Raw genomic sequence first — 18668 nt, 5'->3', positions numbered from 1 at the left:
ACTCAATTTTATTATTATTATTATTAATAATCATTACGTTATCTGACTTTTTAATGTTAAACAAAACAGAAAAGAAAACATTTCTCTGAAAATGATCAGACAAAGGCCTGGATTGAAAATGAGAAAAAAACAGACAAAACTGAAAGAAAAAAGAATTATATAACTTTCGAAAACCTGGAGATCTGGATACTTTCACTTTCTGATGACAAGACTCTCGCTAAAGCAGAGAGAAGGTGTCGGGCGAGCAGTAATAATGCCACCTGTATCTCACTTCCTTTCAGTTGCTCAGCAAAACCACAGTCATCTACAGGAAGAAGCTGCTTTTTCCTCCCAGTGTTTAAGATAACTCGGCCATTTGGTTTCTTTTGTTTTTCACTTTTAAGATATTCTCTAATCAAAATAGTTGCTCCGAGTTTTGCCTCAGATCTCAGAGTCTTCAGAGTTAGTCTGATGAGGAGGGACCTTTTCTTCCATGTAGGATCAACTGATTTTGTTCCAATTTAGTTTCCAGTTTAATTTATCATTTAGTTTGACCATTTTACAACTTTGTTTATCTGCTTTGGTGCCATCGAACAGAAAGCCCTTCTTTTTCAAAACGCAACATGTCATCCTGTGACAGAGGAAGAGGAGGAGGGTTTGACTTTGAGTGACTGTAAACTGCTGGTCTGATTTCACCAAGAGGCTCGATGGAGAAAACACCTCTGCTAACGCTGCTCTGTAAGTACATCGCAATGATTATGTAGCTGTAAAAAAGCTCTCTGATGTGCCTCCATCACAAACATACATTGTGTAGAAACAAAGGAGTTTTATATAGATGAGGCGACACAGAGGAGGCCAAGTAAAAGGAAGAAAGTTAAAGAGGAAATCTGAAAAATTCACAATAAGTAAAGTGAGTGTAGATACTTGATTTATAGGTTAATGTGCAGTCTTCATACAGATGTGTGGCATGAAACTTTGTTGCATGAGAGTGGTGAAAATAAGACTCTTTAGGAACAGTTATAGAGTGAAAGCATACTTACAATAGTTAAAATGCAATATTCAGTATGCAGCACCACATCCATTACGTTAATGAGTCACACTTAATGATGTGTTAATGTGTCACTTTAATGTTATGTGAAAAACTAAGTACACCCCATCATTCATTAGCTACTGAAGCCCTCTTTAGTTTTTCTGTATGACCACATCAGTCTCTAACATCATTATGGGGGAATATCGGCCAAATCTTCTTCACAGTGTCTTTTCACTTCATTGAGGTTTGTGAGCATCATAGCCAATCATCTCTCATCTCTTTGGTTCTTGCACTGTCATGATCTTTATTATCTAACATGCTAACTGAGGCCTGTGGAGTCTGACATGTAGCTCTTACAGTTTCTCTGAGCGCTGCAGAGTCTGACCTTGATGTAAATTTGCTGGGACATTCACTCCTGGAAAGATTGTGGCACTGTGTTAAAACACACCTGAATGCTCCGGACCAACAAACTGCCAAAATATCAGTTTGTCTGTCAAGTGCATTTGATCACCTGGCTGCTACCTTTGCTGTGTCCACACAGAAAATGATTCACAGTAACGTGGTGATCATAGCCTGCAGAAAGTTTAAATTCAATGGTGCAGAATATTAAGGGATTATTTGCATCCAAAAATAACGGAGTAGAAGTAGAAAGCATTATTTAAACCAAACTGATCATATCTGTGGACGGCAGAGTTTTATTTATTGTTTTAAATAAATTTAAACTAACATGAAGATTTCTCATTTCTCTTTAGTTCTGATCTCACTGCTGTTGCACACAACAAACCCAGGTCAGTAACCTCACAGTAAGAGCTTCACTTAAATAAAACTGACTGTGTTTTATGCCGTATTAGTGAATTATGTCCTGTGTATTTCTCAGAGATGTTTATATTTTTATTCATTTTAAATGTTGCTGTTAGGCTAATATGACACGTCAGTAATTACTTATCACCAAATTCTTGCGTCTCTTGATTTTAATCATAAACAAAGCTGAAGATGATCAGGCTCCTGCAGAGACATTATTCTAGCAGTCTATCTGATCTCATCAAAGCCTTCTAACTGCATCACAACCTTAGTTTAAATCCCGAGCAGACTGAACATTTATCTTTTAAAGAACTGCTGGAAATGTTTTAGTTTGGTTTGGATTTTCTTGAAGATTCACCCCTAGCGTTTGGCTGTGATTCACAAAATTGCTTGTGAAAGAATTAATGAATTAAAGAACTTATGTTTGAATATACTGTGTTCTGGGTTTTGTATGTCTCTTTAAGATTTTTTTATGAAACTTTGACACAAATAAAGTTATTACTAAAATAATAATTACATTTACATAATATATCCTCCTCACAGCTCGCCTGACTGTGAGTCCCAGCAGCTCTCAGTTCTTTAAAGGAGACTTTGTGTCTCTGAGCTGTGAGGAGGACGACAGCTCTGCTGGATGGACTCTGAGGAGAAACACAAGCAAACAGAGGACTCAGTGTGGAGATGGGTGGGGAAAACCAGCTGGTTCTTCCTGTAATATAAGTATGATGGTGCCTCATGACAGTGGAATATATTGGTGTGAGTTCAATCAGAGTACCATCAGTAACATGGTTAACCTGACAGTCACTGGTAAGCTGAGTGTGTGGAGTTAGTGTTGATGAAGCTGTGTGTAAATGGATGAAATGCTGTAGTTTGTCTCTGTGTTGAGGTGGATCAGTGATCCTGCAGAGTCCTGTCCTCCCTGTGATGGAGGGAGATGACGTCACTCTGCTCTGTAAAACAAAGACCACTCCCTCCAACCTCCCAGCTGCTTTCTATAAAGATGGCTCCCTCATCAGGAAGCAGCCTACAGGTCACATGACCATCCAGCATGTTTCCAGGTCTGATGAAGGCCTCTACAAGTGTGACATCAGCGGTCATGGAGAGTCTCCATCCAGCTGGATCACTGTCACAGGTGAGGAGCTTCACTCTGATTTCACCTCTTATTTCATCCACATATTCACCTGAACATGTGAGATTCTCTATGCAGATAAACCTACAAACACAACCTCACCCACCACCTCTGTAACTCCATCCCCTACCTCTGCGCTGCCCCCTGACTCCACCTCCTTCCATCCTGTGATCAGACTGGTCTGTCACCTGATGGTGTTCATTCCATACTTCATCTCCACTTTCCTCATGGTGTCTTTATATCGACGCAGAGCCAAAGGTAACGCCACCAAAATGGATTGTTTATCAATTTTGATTGCTTTTGTGTTGTTAAAACCTGTCTGATCACCACATGTGACAGGAAATGACCTTCTCATCTCCAAGGTAATAACACCATCAGCCAGTGCTGAGCAGAGATTGGCTGAGGACTCTGATGACATTGTGGTGGTGACCGCTGAGCACCAGTTCTGAGCTGCACAGAGTTTCTGCTTCCTTAGTGGTTCTCATCGCATTGTGTGAAGTCATAAACCCTGCTTTGTTACTGTGAACCTGTGAAGTTTGCTTTGTTCTGTCGGCTCACAGCGTGAGGGTGTCACCAGTTACCGTAGCATGCGTGTTTTTCGACCATGAGAGGAAACCCACAAAGGCACAACTCTGCTGCTCTCTGTGCACATTTTTCTACAGACATCAAACTCATCACAGCCTGCCGACTTTCAGGTGCAGTGGAAACTTCTAGTGTGGCTTTACGTCAGCCATCTGTGGTGTGGTTGCTCTCAGCTTTGCCTGCAGCACCACCCTGGACTGTGAACTTCAAAAATTGCACTTCAGATTAACTGGACTTCCCATCTTTCCATCCCCTCTTAAAGAAGACAGCCCAGACAGAAATACTTTTGTATCTTTTTGCCTCTCTAACCTGTTATTCTGAGTCTCTTTTTCGTGGTTGCACAGGCTTGTTGTTTATCTTTTTGCCCTCATGCATCCAAATCTGAGAAAAAGCAGTTTTAGTAGGCCTAATTGAGGTTTTGGATCATCTAAGTTCTCACTCTCTTGGATAAGTTATTTATTTCATAAGAGCATTTATTTGATGATTGAGCAGCTGTACATGTTCTGGCTTCTTCTCAGGTCATATACCGCAGACACTGTGTTGTTTTATGTCACTGACTTTACAAGGACAAATATTTTTCTAAGTGAATGCAGTTTTGATATTCAGATGTGTTTTTATACCATGAAGAGAATTATAGATATTTATGTCTGTGTCTTGTTAAATAATAAAATGAATGTGACTGAAACTTTGAAACTTTGACATTAACTGAATCTGATCATTGATGAGACAAAAGTTCTGAAAGTTGACTCGCTGACCTTTGAACTCAGGGCTTTGTGGAGTGCAAACGGTTTCATATGAGCTGTATTCATGTTCAAAAAGGTCCTGAGATCATCGTGTTCATGTCACTGTCAGAACCTGATCACAGTAAAAGACTGATTGGTGTGTGATGTGACTGAGTGACTCTGCAAAGCACTTTGCATGACAGCACAACACCAGCAGGTGGCAGCACAGGAGGTTCAGCCTAGGCAGCCTAGTTTGACCTCTGACCTTTAATTAGAGAAAACTGTAAATATGTAAATACGATATATGTGTATATGCATATATGAATATATACTATAATATATATCCATATATATATATATATTAAATGATTATACAGTTAGATTTGTTATGGCGAGTAGAGCCATGACATACTTATGACCCCGAGCTTCTAATCAAAGGACAAGCGAGTTGTCTTATGTGCCAAAAATTTGGCTCCTATGCTTGTGATCGAGTTTTACATTTATTAAGCCACTGAAAAATTTGTTTGCTTGTGTTTAAGATTTCATCCTAAAGAGAATATTTTGATTTTATCTTGTCATCCATTTGTGCCATTAAAAATGAACTTAACTCAACTGAAGTGGTTTCATGTCTTATGAAATTTTAAAGAATTTTACATATTCGTCATTTTTATATTGCTAGTTATATTTTCAAATAGCTCTCATAGGCCCTGAATTCATGATATTCTTGACTGAGAGTAGTACAACGCTCCTGTTGCAATTAAATGTGCTATATAAATAATTAAACTATTAGTACAACATACAGGACGTCTACCAGTCCGTGCCCGGCCACTCTCAGTGTTCCTTCACTCTGCCTCTAGACAACCCCCCCTAAACACCATCCCAATCACAAGCACTATAAACTACAGCATCTCTAATATGAAATTTAACTCATGCTACTAAATAGGAACAGGATCAACTAAATCCAGAGGATTATTGACACGTCCTACCTGCAGAGGTAAACTCCAGGAGGAAGACAAACATTCCTACATTCCAGAGTAATACAGCTGTTACAGGAGGCATTCTCACATGAGCAATCTGACAATCCAGCTGTTTTTATGTCTCTATGTTCCAAATAACTCTGTGTTTATTAATTCTATATTCAGGTTTATAGTCAAAGGAGCTTGCAAAGAAAACGATGACCTGGATGACTGAGAACCTTCACAGACATATTCAGGTTTATAAAGAAACATGTTTTCTGAGCTAATGAATGACTGAATGGGGGGAAACCAGTGGCTGTCGTTTTATCACAGAAGGAGGTGTTTGAGCAAAGAATAACAAGACAAAGGGGCAGTACACAAATAATGTTTTAACGACTCCAAACTTTATGGCAGACTCTTAACAGCCCTCTAGTGGAGACAGACCAAAGAGGCCGTCAGCACATGAAGAAACAGAAGTACATATTTCCTGTGTTATGATCCTCACAGACTCCCCCCCTCCTTTCTTTTCTTTCCTTTCTTTAATGAAACTAATAAAACTGACTGGCCACTTTACTGGGTACAGGTTGCTGATATATGATAGCATCACACTGTTGCTGCAGATTTGTAGCCTGCACATCCATGACATAAATCTCCCGTTCTAAAAACACCCAGAGCTTCTCTTTTGGACTGAGATGTAGTGTTTGCAGAGGCCAGGTGAGTATAGTGAACATCCATCAGATGCTTTCCTATTCTTATCACATCCATTTATTCATGCGTGTGCACGGAAACATGTGCATGCATGGAAATGGATGTGGGAAATATGAGAGCCAGAGATAAAGGAACATGTCTGGACAAATCCATGACAAAGATATAAAAAGGATGTGTCAGAAGAGTACACCGTCCTTCCACTAGTTTCCTGCAGATGAGTCGAGGAGAAAGATTGTGGCAGGTCACCTTTAATCCTAAAGCAAAGACTTTGGAAATGTGTGTCTCCCACACTGATGACAAGAACCAATCACAGTGTTGGTCTTTGTCTCAGCAGGAGAAGTTTTATCTGTTTCTGACAGTCAGTGGTTAAAGCAGCCTGATTACTGCAGTCACTCGTCAATAATCAAACCACCTGCAGATCACTTCCTCTCAGCTGAACCACAGTCATGTACAGAATAATGCAAGCTGTTTCCAAAAACCTGAAACATCATCGCTGTTTAAGATAAAAATATAAAATAAAATACAACATCATTGATGGTTACTGTTGAGATTATTTCAGATTACATTAGAGAAGTTTGTCCTCAAATCTCAATAAAGGGACTGTCAGTGAAGGCATCTCAGGTACTGATGTTTTCATGTATTTACTTCTGTCTGTGGTTTCCTGACTGACTTCAGCCGCTCACCCACAGTGTGTGTTTAATGGTTCCAGTGTTCCCCTTTAGGTTGGATGTAGATTTCATTTCTCTCCATCCTGCTGTTTAGGTTTAACATGTTAAAAATTTATTCTTTGCTTTATTCCAGTAAAACAGAGAAACCTGTGCGTTAGCTGAAAACCACAACTCTGGCATCCTGTCACAGAGGAGGGTTTGACTTTAAGTGGCTGTGAAGTGTCAAAGTGTTGATATCACTGAGAGTAGGATGAAGAACACATCTGTGCTGTGGCTGCTCTGTAAGTATACTGTAATGACTGTGTATGAAAATTTGTTGATTCTCCACCACAAACATCCAGGTTGGTGTAGAATCAGAGAGGTATTAGATCAGTTTTCACGGGGGGAACGAGAAGAGGAAAGAGGGTCAAGAGGAACTCAACAGTCTTCAAAACAACAACTAGCTAAAGTAAAAGATATGGAGTAAAAATGCTTAATATACATCGAAATTTCCTCATGAGTGTGCTTGTTCTGCATCAGTGTGTAACTCACCACAGTCTGGTGGTTACCTGTTTTCTGTAATCTGGTTAAATGTCAAACTCAAATCAACCTGAGTGTCATTTCTCTTTAGTTCTGATCTCACTGCTGAGCTGCTCAACAAACCAAGGTCAGTAACCTTCTTCTGTCACAGTTTAAACCTGACATAAACAACACCTAAAGTCCTTTTTTATGCTTTGCAGTAGCATGATGTGATAATCATTACAGTGATTTATCTCTGGGTAATGTTTGACCTTATTATAGCTTCAGTTTTACTAAATCATCCAGTATTTGATGTTAACCAGAGACACAGATTATCTGACACTTATTGTGTGATTGTTATTGACAACAAGAGGATAATTTAGTTTGTGTACTTGATGTATATCCTCCTCACAGCTCGTCTGACTGTGAGTCCCAGCAGCTCTCAGGTCTTTAAAGGAGACTTTGTGTCTCTGAGCTGTGAGGAGGACGACAGCTCTGCTGGATGGACTCTGAGGAGAAACACAAGCAAACAACAGAGGACTCAGTGTGGAGATGGGTGGGGAAAACCAGCTGGTTCTTCCTGTGACATCACTGTGTTCCCATTGGACAGTGGAGTTTACTGGTGTGAGTCCAGAGAGGGTCCCATCAGTAACATGGTTAACCTGACAGTCACTGGTAAGCTGAGTGTGTGGAGTTAGTGTTGATGAAGCTGTGTGTAAATGGATGAAATGCTGTAGTTTGTCTCTGTGTTGAGGTGGATCAGTGATCCTGCAGAGTCCTGTCCTCCCTGTGATGGAGGGAGATGACGTCACTCTGCTCTGTAAAAACAAGACCACTCCCTCCAACCTCCCAGCTGCTTTCTATAAAGATGGCTCCCTCATCAGGAAGCAGCCTACAGGTCACATGACCATCCAGCATGTTTCCAGGTCTGATGAAGGCCTCTACAAGTGTGACATCAGCGGTCATGGAGAGTCTCTATCCAGCTGGATCACTGTCACAGGTGAGGAGCTTCACTCTGATTTCACCTCTTATTTCATCCACATATTCACCTGAACAGGTGGGATTCTCTCTGCAGGCAAACCTACAACCACAAGCTCACTCTTCACCTCTACAACCCCACTCCCATCTTCTGCCCATCCAGCTGACCTTGTGTTGAGAGTTTTCTTCTACCTGGTCGTTTTCACTCCATACTTCATCTCCACTCTCCTCATGGTGTCTTTGTATCAACACAGAGCCAAAGGTAACAGTCTAAATCACCTTGATTACATACTGTGGTCAATTCAATGTAAAAAAGTTTAATTGCGTGCTTTTTCTTTTTGTGCCCCATTCTTGTGGAATAGCCTCCCTCAAAATATTAGGCAGGCATGCTCTGTGGAGGTTTTTAAAACTGAGTTGAAGACACATCTGTTCACCCTATCTTACATGTCTTAAATCTATGTCTTTTAGTTTTTAAATTCTTACTGTTTTTAACTACTATTGTGTTTTTACTTGTACTGCTAGTTATCCCTTTTATTTATTCATCTTTTTAGTTTCAAATAGCTGTTCAGCACTTTGTTTAAAAGCACTTTAAAAATAAAGTTATTATTATTATTATTATTAATTACCTCATCTAACAGGAAATGATGAGCTCATCTCTAAGGTAACAGCCCCGCCCACTCAGGCTGGGCAGAGATCAGCTAAGGACTTGGATGACATCGTGGCGGTCACCACTGAGCATCACTTCTGAGCTTAAGAGACACGATATCAGATCACTGTGATTGAATTATATGTGAAATCATTGCTTTAAGATGGAACTAAAATGTAAGATATACACACTCTTCATTTTAGTGCAATTTAAGAGTTGTTGTGTGTTGCAGAAGTCAATGAAACTGCTATCTTTGTGAACTGTTGGGTTATGTTTATATTTCTGGTATCCTCTTGAAACTTGGTATCATGACAAAATGTGTAACGTTTAACCAGATTTATTGAAAACCTGATGAATTGGCCTCATTATTTGGCAAAGTTAACATTTAAACAAGTGTGACAGCCAAAGAAAGACTAAAACTCCTGCCCTCCCACTTTCAGGCCACCTTATCAGACTTCACACAAGAAGAATCAAGGAGGCTTACTGAAAAAGTAAAAACGTGATTTAAATGTGTAATATAATATTACTATATTATATTATTATTATTATTTAAATCTATTGAAAGAGTTGTTAACCAGAGACTTGATTAACAATGTCTAAATTCAGAAACAGGTAAACAGCACACCTTAAAAACAAAACAAAACAAAAAAACATTTATTTTATGTATTTACAGCAAGTGTATTTAAAAAAAAAGTATTAACCGGACAGAATTTTGAGTCCCGCGTGGTAGACTTGGTGTTTGTTCTTCCTGCCAAATGATACATTTGTTCCCACCCATCGGGGACACTTGTTAGCACTCATCCTCCAGCTTCATTGTGCTAACGTGTTTATAATAACCTTCCCATAGCACTGAAGCTAGCTACCAGGCAGGACACAATTATTTCCCGACTTCTACAACGCTTCAAATACTGGCTGCTGTTTAGTTTTGTTCAATGGAACATTTCTAACTCTCAGTGATGGCACATTGTTCGCGTTTGTAAAACCAAAGAAGAATTTGTATCCATGACTAATGATGTATTTAAGTGGGGGGATACTTTGCTTTGTTCCTTTGTCCTTATGTACATTAGAACAACAACAATAACAATGACAATAAAAAGTAACACAGCACACACAGACACATCATCTATATCTGAAGGAGACCTGTCCTCGTCTCTCCACATCTGTTTATCCTCTTCATCCATGACACCTGCAGAGCAGACACAGTGTGAGGACAAATGTAACAATTGTGTACTTATTACATTAGTATTGTCACCCTTTGAAACATGTCAGCAGCTCATTCAGAGGCTTTGGGGCACATGAGAAGAAAATAAAAACCAACCAAGCTGATTTTTTTTGTATTTGTTGATATCTTTTTCCTGTCTCATCACACTGAACTGAATGTGCCTCAGCTCCACAGGAAAGGAGTTTGAAAGCACAAGAATCAGAGATGAGATCATCTGATGATGCTCTACTCGTTTATGACCTAATAACCTTTTGTGTTATTAAGTAGGACAGCAGGTGCAGGTTTCACTGGGGACTTTGTAGCACTGTGGTACAATTAGGCTGAGTGGCTGTTAGATAAATTCCACCTCTATCCTAACTTTATATTATTTAATGAACTGAGAGCAGACTCACCTGAAGCTGTGATGTTGAGCATGATGAAGCACTTAAGCTCATCAGTTCTTTTGGTGAATAAAATCCGACACTGGTATGTTCTTGCGTCACCGAATTTTTTAAATAATTTTTTTCAACTTTTAAAATGTAAAAAGCAACACTACCTTTATTTCTTATTGAACACCACTGACACATCTACCTGGCTCTTAGTAGGTGTGGCCAAAGTTTTAGATTATGAGCAATGTTTTTGCTTTCACACTTTCATTCTAGCAGTTTCTGGTTTCATCTGCTTCAGACTGTCACATTAAAATGAGGTCACATGACTCAAAATGAGCCCTGCTGCCTGCACCAATCACAGACGTTATTGGATGATGACGATGATAAACTTGTGATTAAAAAAACAACACAAAAAAGCAAAAATGTGAGAATAAAATGCAAATCTGCTGCAAACTTTACGGTGGACACTAAAGTGTAGTAATCGTCACCTCTGCCTACAGCCCACCTGACTGTAACACTGACAAAGTCAAGACTTTCAAACTCTTGATTTTGTTGTACGTGTTTACAGTGAGAGTAAAGTTGAATCAGTCCAAGACCACAGTCACAGGGACACGAGGCCGCTGCTTTGATAGAAGAGTAAAATCTCACCTGTACACACGAACAACAAGGCAGGCAAGCAGCAGAATCCAGAAGAGCATCGCAGATGTTCCTGAACGCATCTCTCATTGCCAGTGTTGGGGAGTAACAGAATACATGTACCGCCGTTACGTATTTAAAATACAAAATATGAGTAACTGTATTCCGTTACAGTTACCGTTTAAAAAGGTGTTATTCAGAATACAGTTACTTTGTTAAAATAAATGGATTACACTGCGGTACTTTCCTGTTTCATATTGTCGCGGGTCAGGACTGTTTGGGTTTTGTTTGACAGCTACGTTCTGTTGTTCCAGGCGGCAGCGTTACGGTTGCCATGGTTACAGGGCGACGCTCTCTCTCTCTCTTTCTGCGACTGCGTGTTTCCTGGGTGAGAGAGCGCCTTTTCGTTGTTGTTGTTGTTGTTGTGCTAAGCTAACAGGCAGAATGCTACAAGCATAGCTCTAAAGAATGTAGCATCATGGGCAGTGTAGTCCGTGTTGCAGGGAGAATGGACTGCCATACACGTTATGGGTCTGTGAGCGCGAGGAGGGAGAAAAAGGGGAGTGGAAAGGTACGAGTTGTCATCGAGGAAAAACGGGAGCTGGAAGCATGTAAATATAATAATAACCACTGCAGCCAAGAAGAGTGCCTGACGAGCCCAGTTGTAAGTAAGCTATTAAGACTCGACTGTAGACCTCGCAAGAAAAGTTGACCCACACAACAAAGTAAAGCTATTTTTCGGCTACGAGCCGACAGCGACCCCGCCGTATTAGTCAGAGGTCCCTTTACTACAGTTCGGAGTCGCGGACCTTCAGTAATAGTAATAAATCACACAGCAATAGTACATTCACGTTGTTGTAAAAAGCATGATAATATATTAAGTAATCCAAAGTATTCAGAATACGTTACTGTCATTGAGTAACGTAACGGAATACGTTACAGAATACATTTTGGGGCATGTATTCTGTATTCTGTAATGGAATACATTTTAAAAGTAACCTTCCCAACACTGCTCATTGCTCTACAGATCCCAGATCAGGTTGTTAACAGAGAAGCTGAACAGGCTATAACACCCACAACACCCACTTCAAGTGGGTGTTGTGGGTGTTTCCTTCAAGGATATTTATGAGTGACGGACAGTCACATGACTTATAGGGATATTTCTTTTTTAAATACGATTTTCAAGCTCACATCAAGCCCTCGTGCCACAAATTCAAATTCAAATTCAAATTTTATTTGTCACGTACACAGTCATACACAGTACGATATGTAGTGAAATGCTTGGACAACTGCTCGTGACCTAAAGAAAACAAAAAAGGAAAAGGCTATGAATAAGATAGGAAATAAATATGAAAAATTAAAAAGGGTAAATTTAACTAGGAAGGAATAGAATATAAATTAAGGTTAAAAATGAAATAACTGTACAACACAAATTAGAATGAAGGGTAAATTTAACTGGGAAGAATAAGATAAAGATAAATATATAAATTAAAGTTGAAAATAAAATAACTGTACAACAAAATACACAATATAGAACTATATAAGAATGTATAAAGAAATCTAAATATAAATAAATATATACACAATAACAGCAGCTGTACAAGTATTAACCGGAAATGAAGAATATAGTGACCAGTGTTGTGCAAAACCAAAGTCCAGAAAGTCCAGTGTGTGTGTAAGAACCATATGTGTGGGTCAGTACTGTGTGGTGGTGTGATTGAGAGACCGTATCGCCTGCGGGAAGAAGCTCCTCCTCAGTCTCTCTGTGTTGGTCTTCAGGGAGCGGAATCGCTTTCCTGACCTCAACAGAGAGAACAGTCTGTTGTTGGGATGGCTGAGGTCCTTCACGATCTTCCTGGCCTTGGTCCAGCACCGCCTGCTGTAGATTGAGTGCAGGTCAGGGAGCTCGGAGCGGATGGTGCGCTCAGCTGACCGCACAACCCTCTGTAGAGCTCGTCTGTCCTGCATGGTGCTGTTCCCGAACCAGGTTAAGATGTTTCCCATCAGGATGCTCTCTATGGTGCACGAGTAAAAGTTCCTGAGCACCTTGGAGGGCAGTTGGAGGTCTCTCAAGCGTCTGAGGTGGTGAACTAAGTTTGAACTAATTTGCCAATTAAAGTCTTTTGTTGAATGGATTCCTGAACTGACCGTTCATCACTGTTCATCGTTCATCACAGAAACATTAAAAAGAAGAAATCTGTAAAACTGAAACCACTAAAGGAGACTGCGTCACATGACTGTATCATGTGACGCGGTCTCGTTCACCACAGAGTAAAGCAAGGAGAGATATAGAAATAATCAAAGTACTTTAGGTATTTCAAATTTTGCTATCATTACTATTTAAATATTTAGCAACTTTAAATATTTAAATAGTGTAGATATAGAAATATTTTAATGAATGAGCACATTGTAGTTATTATGCTTTGTGGGATTTTTTGTGTTATTTTTAGTGCTTTTCCCCCACATGTAATTGTCAATAACAGCTCTGAGGTTTCCAGTTTCCTGTTTCTGATGAAAGTTTCCCTGCAGGGTTAATAAGACAAGTAAAGAAAGACTTAAGTTTTACATAAGTGTCTGTACAGACAGTAGATGTAATTCTTATTGTTCTGTTCACCTGTGTACTCTATTTGTAGTTTGATTAGGTTAATAATTTAGTAGTTTTGTAGCTGTAAACATCCTGACATGTTGGCTTTATGTTTTCCATGACTGACGGCTCTGTGGTTAATCATGTGCATCTTCCTCTTCTGTCCTCAAGTCACTCGACAGCTCTGACAAACAGAAGCTGTCAAACTGTCACTGTGAGCCATATTTTAGACCTAGCTTTAGTCCAGACATCACTTTTCTTTTTCCATTATAGAGAAAGTAAACAGGGTTCAGCACACAAATTAAGGAAAGGTTTGTTCAAAATCAATGAATTAAAAATAATTTAATAATATTTTATGATTGACCTGCAAAAGATATTTTAAACAACAATCTGTCTTTATCAATTATTTCAGTTTTTGTGGATTTATTTTTGTATGTTTGCTGCTGTGATTGAGTTTCCATCTTGTTCTCTTTCACTGTTTGACAAACATAAAACAATTATAAATATTATTTGACTACAGTATGGATGGAACACAATGTTTTAATGATGCCAGTAAGTATAATGTTATGTATAGTTTATTGTGTGGCACTATGCTGTTAACGCTACAACTGTGAGCTGGCACTTTTACGGGGTCAGTAACCTTTGGTCTCACTTTTTGTTCTTCTTTGTGCTCATAGTTTGTGGTCAGAGAGAGAGAGAATCCACAAAGAGCAAAAATAGCTTGACCTCAGCCACAGACTGGAAGCGGCAGGAACGTCTTTCAGCGGTTTCAGAACAGACTGTGTAAGTGTGCCGTTTCAGGAAAGTTAAGGACCTGCGCCTCCTACGTACATGTGCTTTATCACACCTGGTGGATATATTTAACCTCTTTCACAGAACAACCATGATAATTTCCTGTAATATTAGTGCCACAGAAGAGTAGTGCAGTTATATAAAAATAGAAATAGAGTGATTCCTGTGTGTGTTGCACCAACCTTGCTACCTTGCTACCTTGCGGTGACTCACACACACACACATCCCTCCATTGCTGAAGCAGTTACAAGAATCTTTGGCCACAAATGATTGGTGAGTGTCATGGTGGGAACCCCGAACCAGATGGTGGACACCGGAGGTGAAGGCAGCCGTCACGCTAAAGAAGAAGAAGAGTCTTACTGGGTTTGGTCAGCCTGTGGGTCTTTGGAGGCAACTGATGGGTACCAGCAGGCAAAAACTCCCCATGCTGTAGTCACGGTGTATAGTGGGCGTGGGTTGGGTTCATTTAATGATTACAGTGGACATAAAAATGAGCATGACTCAATATCCAAATATGAACACATTTCATGAGAAGCAGCAATAGAAGTAAGTATGTAAACACTGTAAAGAGGAATAATATTTACTGGTGTTACATGGATTAGTATTATATCCATTATACTTTAAGTTATGATCTTTTTCAATAGATGTTCAGATCCTGTAAAGTGAGGAAAACCTATTACTCCACCAATAATCCTCCTTTATACACAATGTGTTGGATTTTCTTATAGGAATAAATGGAAATGATCTCTAGGAGTAAATCAGTGATACATCTGTTTATAATCATGTGGTCATTTGAAAAAAGTCTGTTAGTCTGACAGAACTCCGGGTCATGTATGTAGGTAAAGTCACCAGCTTGCAACCTTCTGTCTGCTGTGCCCAGATTAAACCATGGTCTCGTGCTGCCATCTACTGATAGTAAAGTGCAACAACAGGCTGTCCAACTCTAATCTTCCACCACTGAAACTTTAATATCACTCGCGTTTTATGAATGCGGAGCACCGTTTTTGTATCTGATATGGAAGGAAATTCACACTCACACATATAAACATCACAAAATGTCTTTTCTAATTCGTTTTTTGCAGGCGTGTTCACACCTGGTGATCTCTGGTGGTCTTACATCCAAGTCCTAACTGGGTCCAACCTGCTCAGTGACATCACACAGGATCAGGAGAGCTCAGCTCTTTAAAAAAAGCCCTGTCACACCTGTTTTAACTGACACAGAACACCACAAAAATCTAACGTCAAATATGTGTTCACATTTTTGATTTAATTAAAGTAATATACACTCACTGGCCACTTTATTAGGTACACCTTCCTAATATTGCGTTGGACCCTTTTTTGCCTTCATACTGTTTTAATTCTTCGTGGCAGATTCAACAAGGTGCTGGAAACATTTCTCTGCAATTTTTGGTCCATCACTCACTTCCACAATGGCCCAAAGCTGCTGTATTAGATTACGATTTGGTGACTCTGGAGTGTGGGATATTTGAGTGTAGTGAACTCATTATCATGTTAAAGAAACCATATCACACTCAGGTCGGCTGTGATGTATAACACTCAGTTTGTGTGTCAAGAAAATCCTCCACACGTCACACCACACCTGACGGACAGGAAGCAGCACGTGAGGCTGGGAAAGAATGTCTCGGACTCCCGGACCATCAGCACCGGCTCCCCTCAGGGCTGTGTTCTTTCTCCTCTGCTCTTCTCCCTGTACACCAACTGCTGCACCTCCACCCACCAGTCTGTCAAGCTAATCAAGTTTGCAGATGACACCACCGTTATTGGGCTCATCTTGGACGGGGATGAGTCTGCCTACAGGAGGGAGGTTGAACGTCTGGTGTCCTGGTGCAGCCACAACAACCTGGTGCTGAATGCCCAGAAGACAGTGGAGATTATTGTGGACTTCAGGAAGCACACAGCCCCACTCCCCCCCATCATCCTGACTGACACCCCCATCACCTCTGTGGACTCATTCCGCTTCCTGGGTACCACCTTCACCCAGGACCTGAAGTGGGAGCCCACCATCACCTCCGTCATCAAGAAAGCCCAGCAGAGGATGTACTTCCTGAGGCAGCTGAAGAAATTCAACCTGCCAACACGGACGATGATGCAGTTCTACACTGCAATCATTGAGTCCATCCTCACCTCCTCCATCACCGTGTGGTACGCTGGAGCCACTATCAGGGACAAACAGAGACTGCAGCGTGTTGTGCGCTCTGCTGAGAAGGTGATTGGCTGCAGACTCCCATCTCTGCAGGACCTGTACACCTCCAGGACATTGCGGCGTGCAGCTCGGATCTCAGCTGACCCTTTTCACCCTGGACACAGTCTGTTTGACCTGCTCCCCTCAGGCAGGAGGCTCCGGTCCATTCGCACCAGAACCTCTCGCCATAAGAACAGTTTCTTCCCCTCTGCTGTTGGACACATGAACAATAACCATATGACTGTTCCCACCACTAACACATGACCCTACACTGTGTCACTGCATCATTCCATGTTTGGCACTGATCACCACCTGCACTCATGTATATATGTTTCTACGTAGCACTCATAATTCTTATTCTCATGTATATATCTCATGTATATCTCATGCACATATCTTTCTACGTAGCACTTTTAATTCTTATTCCTACTTTTATTTTTTCATGTCTATTTAAGTGCTATTTATGACACTATGTTTGCACTGAAGCACCGCAGCAATTTCCTAATGTTGTAAACCTGCTCAACATTTGGCAATAAACCCCTTTCTGATTCTGATTCTGATTCTGACCACAGGCTGAACTGGTGCAAAGCAGGATGGATTCATGCTTTCATCCTACATTTAGATCCTACTATCTAAACGTTGCAGCAGAAATTAAGATAAAAGAGCGTGTGTGGATGATTCAGCACCTACAACTCAGAAGAAGATGACAGTGGAAAAGACTGGAGACAGTTGAGTGTAACAAGTGTTTGTTTGAGGTCAAATGCAGTCTGGAGGAGAGGGGCGAAACAAAAGCAAATATGTGCCAAACATTAATGTAAATCTTGAAACCAGCACATTTAATCAAACTCTCGTTAGCTTTTAATAACTGACTTGGCAGCAACACACACACACACACACACACACACACACACACACACACACACACACACACACACACACACAACCCCGTTCAGCTATCTTAGTAAGGACCTTCATTGACATAATGGTTTCCCTAGCCCCTTACCCTAACCATAACCATAACCTAAATGTAACCCTGACACTAAAACCACATTTTGAGCCTCAAAAAGGCCTTCAAACTTGTGAGGACCGGTGAGTCCTCACAAGTGACTGTTGGTTCTCACAAGTATAGTAGAATGCAGATTTCGGTCCTCACAAAGATAGCTAGACAGGAACACACACACACGCACACACACAATGACATCTATTTTGAGGAAACCTGCTGTATTCACATGCAGGACATTTAATCAGTTCGAATCCATTAGTTACATTATTACAGTGCATGACATCATCAAAGCAGACAGTCAGAAAAAAAAGACGGAAAGAAAAAAGAAAAGACAATAAACAGACAGAGCTGAAGTAGAAAAGCTTCTAGATCGTCTTCTGCCTCCTCTGGGATGCCTCAGAACACTAAGTAATCCCTCGTGTTATGGTAAATGGCCTGTATTTGTATAGTGCTTTACTAGTCCCTAAGGACCCCAAAGCGCTTCACACATTCAGTCATCCACCGACATTCACACACACATTCACACACTGGTGATGGCAGCTACATTGTAGCCACAGCCACCCTGGGGCGCACTGACAGAGGCGAGGCTGCCGGACACTGGCGCCCTCTGACCACCACCAGTAGGCAACGGGTGAAGTGTCTTGCCCAAGGACACAACGACCAAGACTGTCCAAGCTGAGGCTCGAACCAGCAACCTTCCGGTTACAAAGCGAACTCCCAACTCTTGAGCCACGATCGCTCCAGGTCAAGTGTCTGGAGCTCAATATAAGCTTATTTAATTTTCTTCCAAGAGCCGGGTCATCCCCTCTGTGAATGTTTCCACCTGCTGCCGGCTGATTGAAATGTTTGTCATGAATATCGCACCACCATGTGTGATACTGCCAAGCTTCTCGTCGATGTCTCACATGAATACAGCAGCATTTTTTCACCCTTTAGAAGTGCAAAATATTCCAGTTGCCTTCAAGGACATGGCTCAAATTACAAGTTGTGACTATTTTATGAAGTGGTAATATATTCATGTGCAAGAGTTTTTGTCTTGTTAGTCTGATCCTCAAACACACCAGATACTATCACCATTATCATTTAGTCAGTGGATTTTCTTTTTTTGCCCTGTCCCAGTGCAAAGACTTTCAGGGAAAGTTCTGGACATGTTTCACACTCATTGA

At 40.6% G+C, this 18668-nt stretch overlaps 1 protein-coding gene, 1 long non-coding RNA gene and 1 pseudogene across 3 annotated transcripts; 2 read left to right on the top strand and 1 right to left on the bottom strand.

The window, feature by feature from the left end:
• The first annotated feature begins 322 nt into the window (after positions 1-322).
• On the top strand, positions 323-4726 carry LOC146713229 (Fc receptor-like protein 5). Its single transcript, XM_085452456.1, has 5 exons — positions 323-717; positions 1762-1797; positions 2354-2614; positions 2694-2939; positions 3015-4726. Exons 1-5 carry the CDS (start codon positions 687-689, stop codon positions 3257-3259), a joined length of 819 nt encoding a protein of 272 aa, XP_085308582.1. The 5' UTR covers positions 323-686; the 3' UTR covers positions 3260-4726.
• Positions 4727-7465: 2739 nt separating this feature from the next.
• LOC146713228 (low affinity immunoglobulin gamma Fc region receptor III-like) lies at positions 7466-9238 on the top strand (annotated as a pseudogene). Its single transcript, XR_014916187.1, has 3 exons — positions 7466-7745; positions 7825-8310; positions 8687-9238. The product of XR_014916187.1 is annotated as a low affinity immunoglobulin gamma Fc region receptor III-like (transcript).
• Positions 9239-9334: 96 nt separating this feature from the next.
• On the bottom strand, positions 9335-11105 carry LOC146713227 (uncharacterized). Its single transcript, XR_014919143.1, has 2 exons — positions 10933-11105; positions 9335-9880 (listed from the first exon to the last, which is right to left on the bottom strand). It is a non-coding gene; the product is annotated as an uncharacterized LOC146713227 (long non-coding RNA).
• Positions 11106-18668: the final 7563 nt, after the last annotated feature.

Source organism: Copadichromis virginalis, linkage group LG3, assembly GCF_057382275.1.
Source record: "Copadichromis virginalis isolate Kocher_CV1m ecotype Utaka linkage group LG3, C_Virginalis_male_GT1.1, whole genome shotgun sequence".
NCBI classification, from domain to species: domain Eukaryota; kingdom Metazoa; phylum Chordata; class Actinopteri; order Cichliformes; family Cichlidae; genus Copadichromis; species Copadichromis virginalis.
The sequence above is the reverse complement of the archived record's forward strand: the minus strand, read 5'-3'. Positions and strand labels throughout refer to the sequence as shown.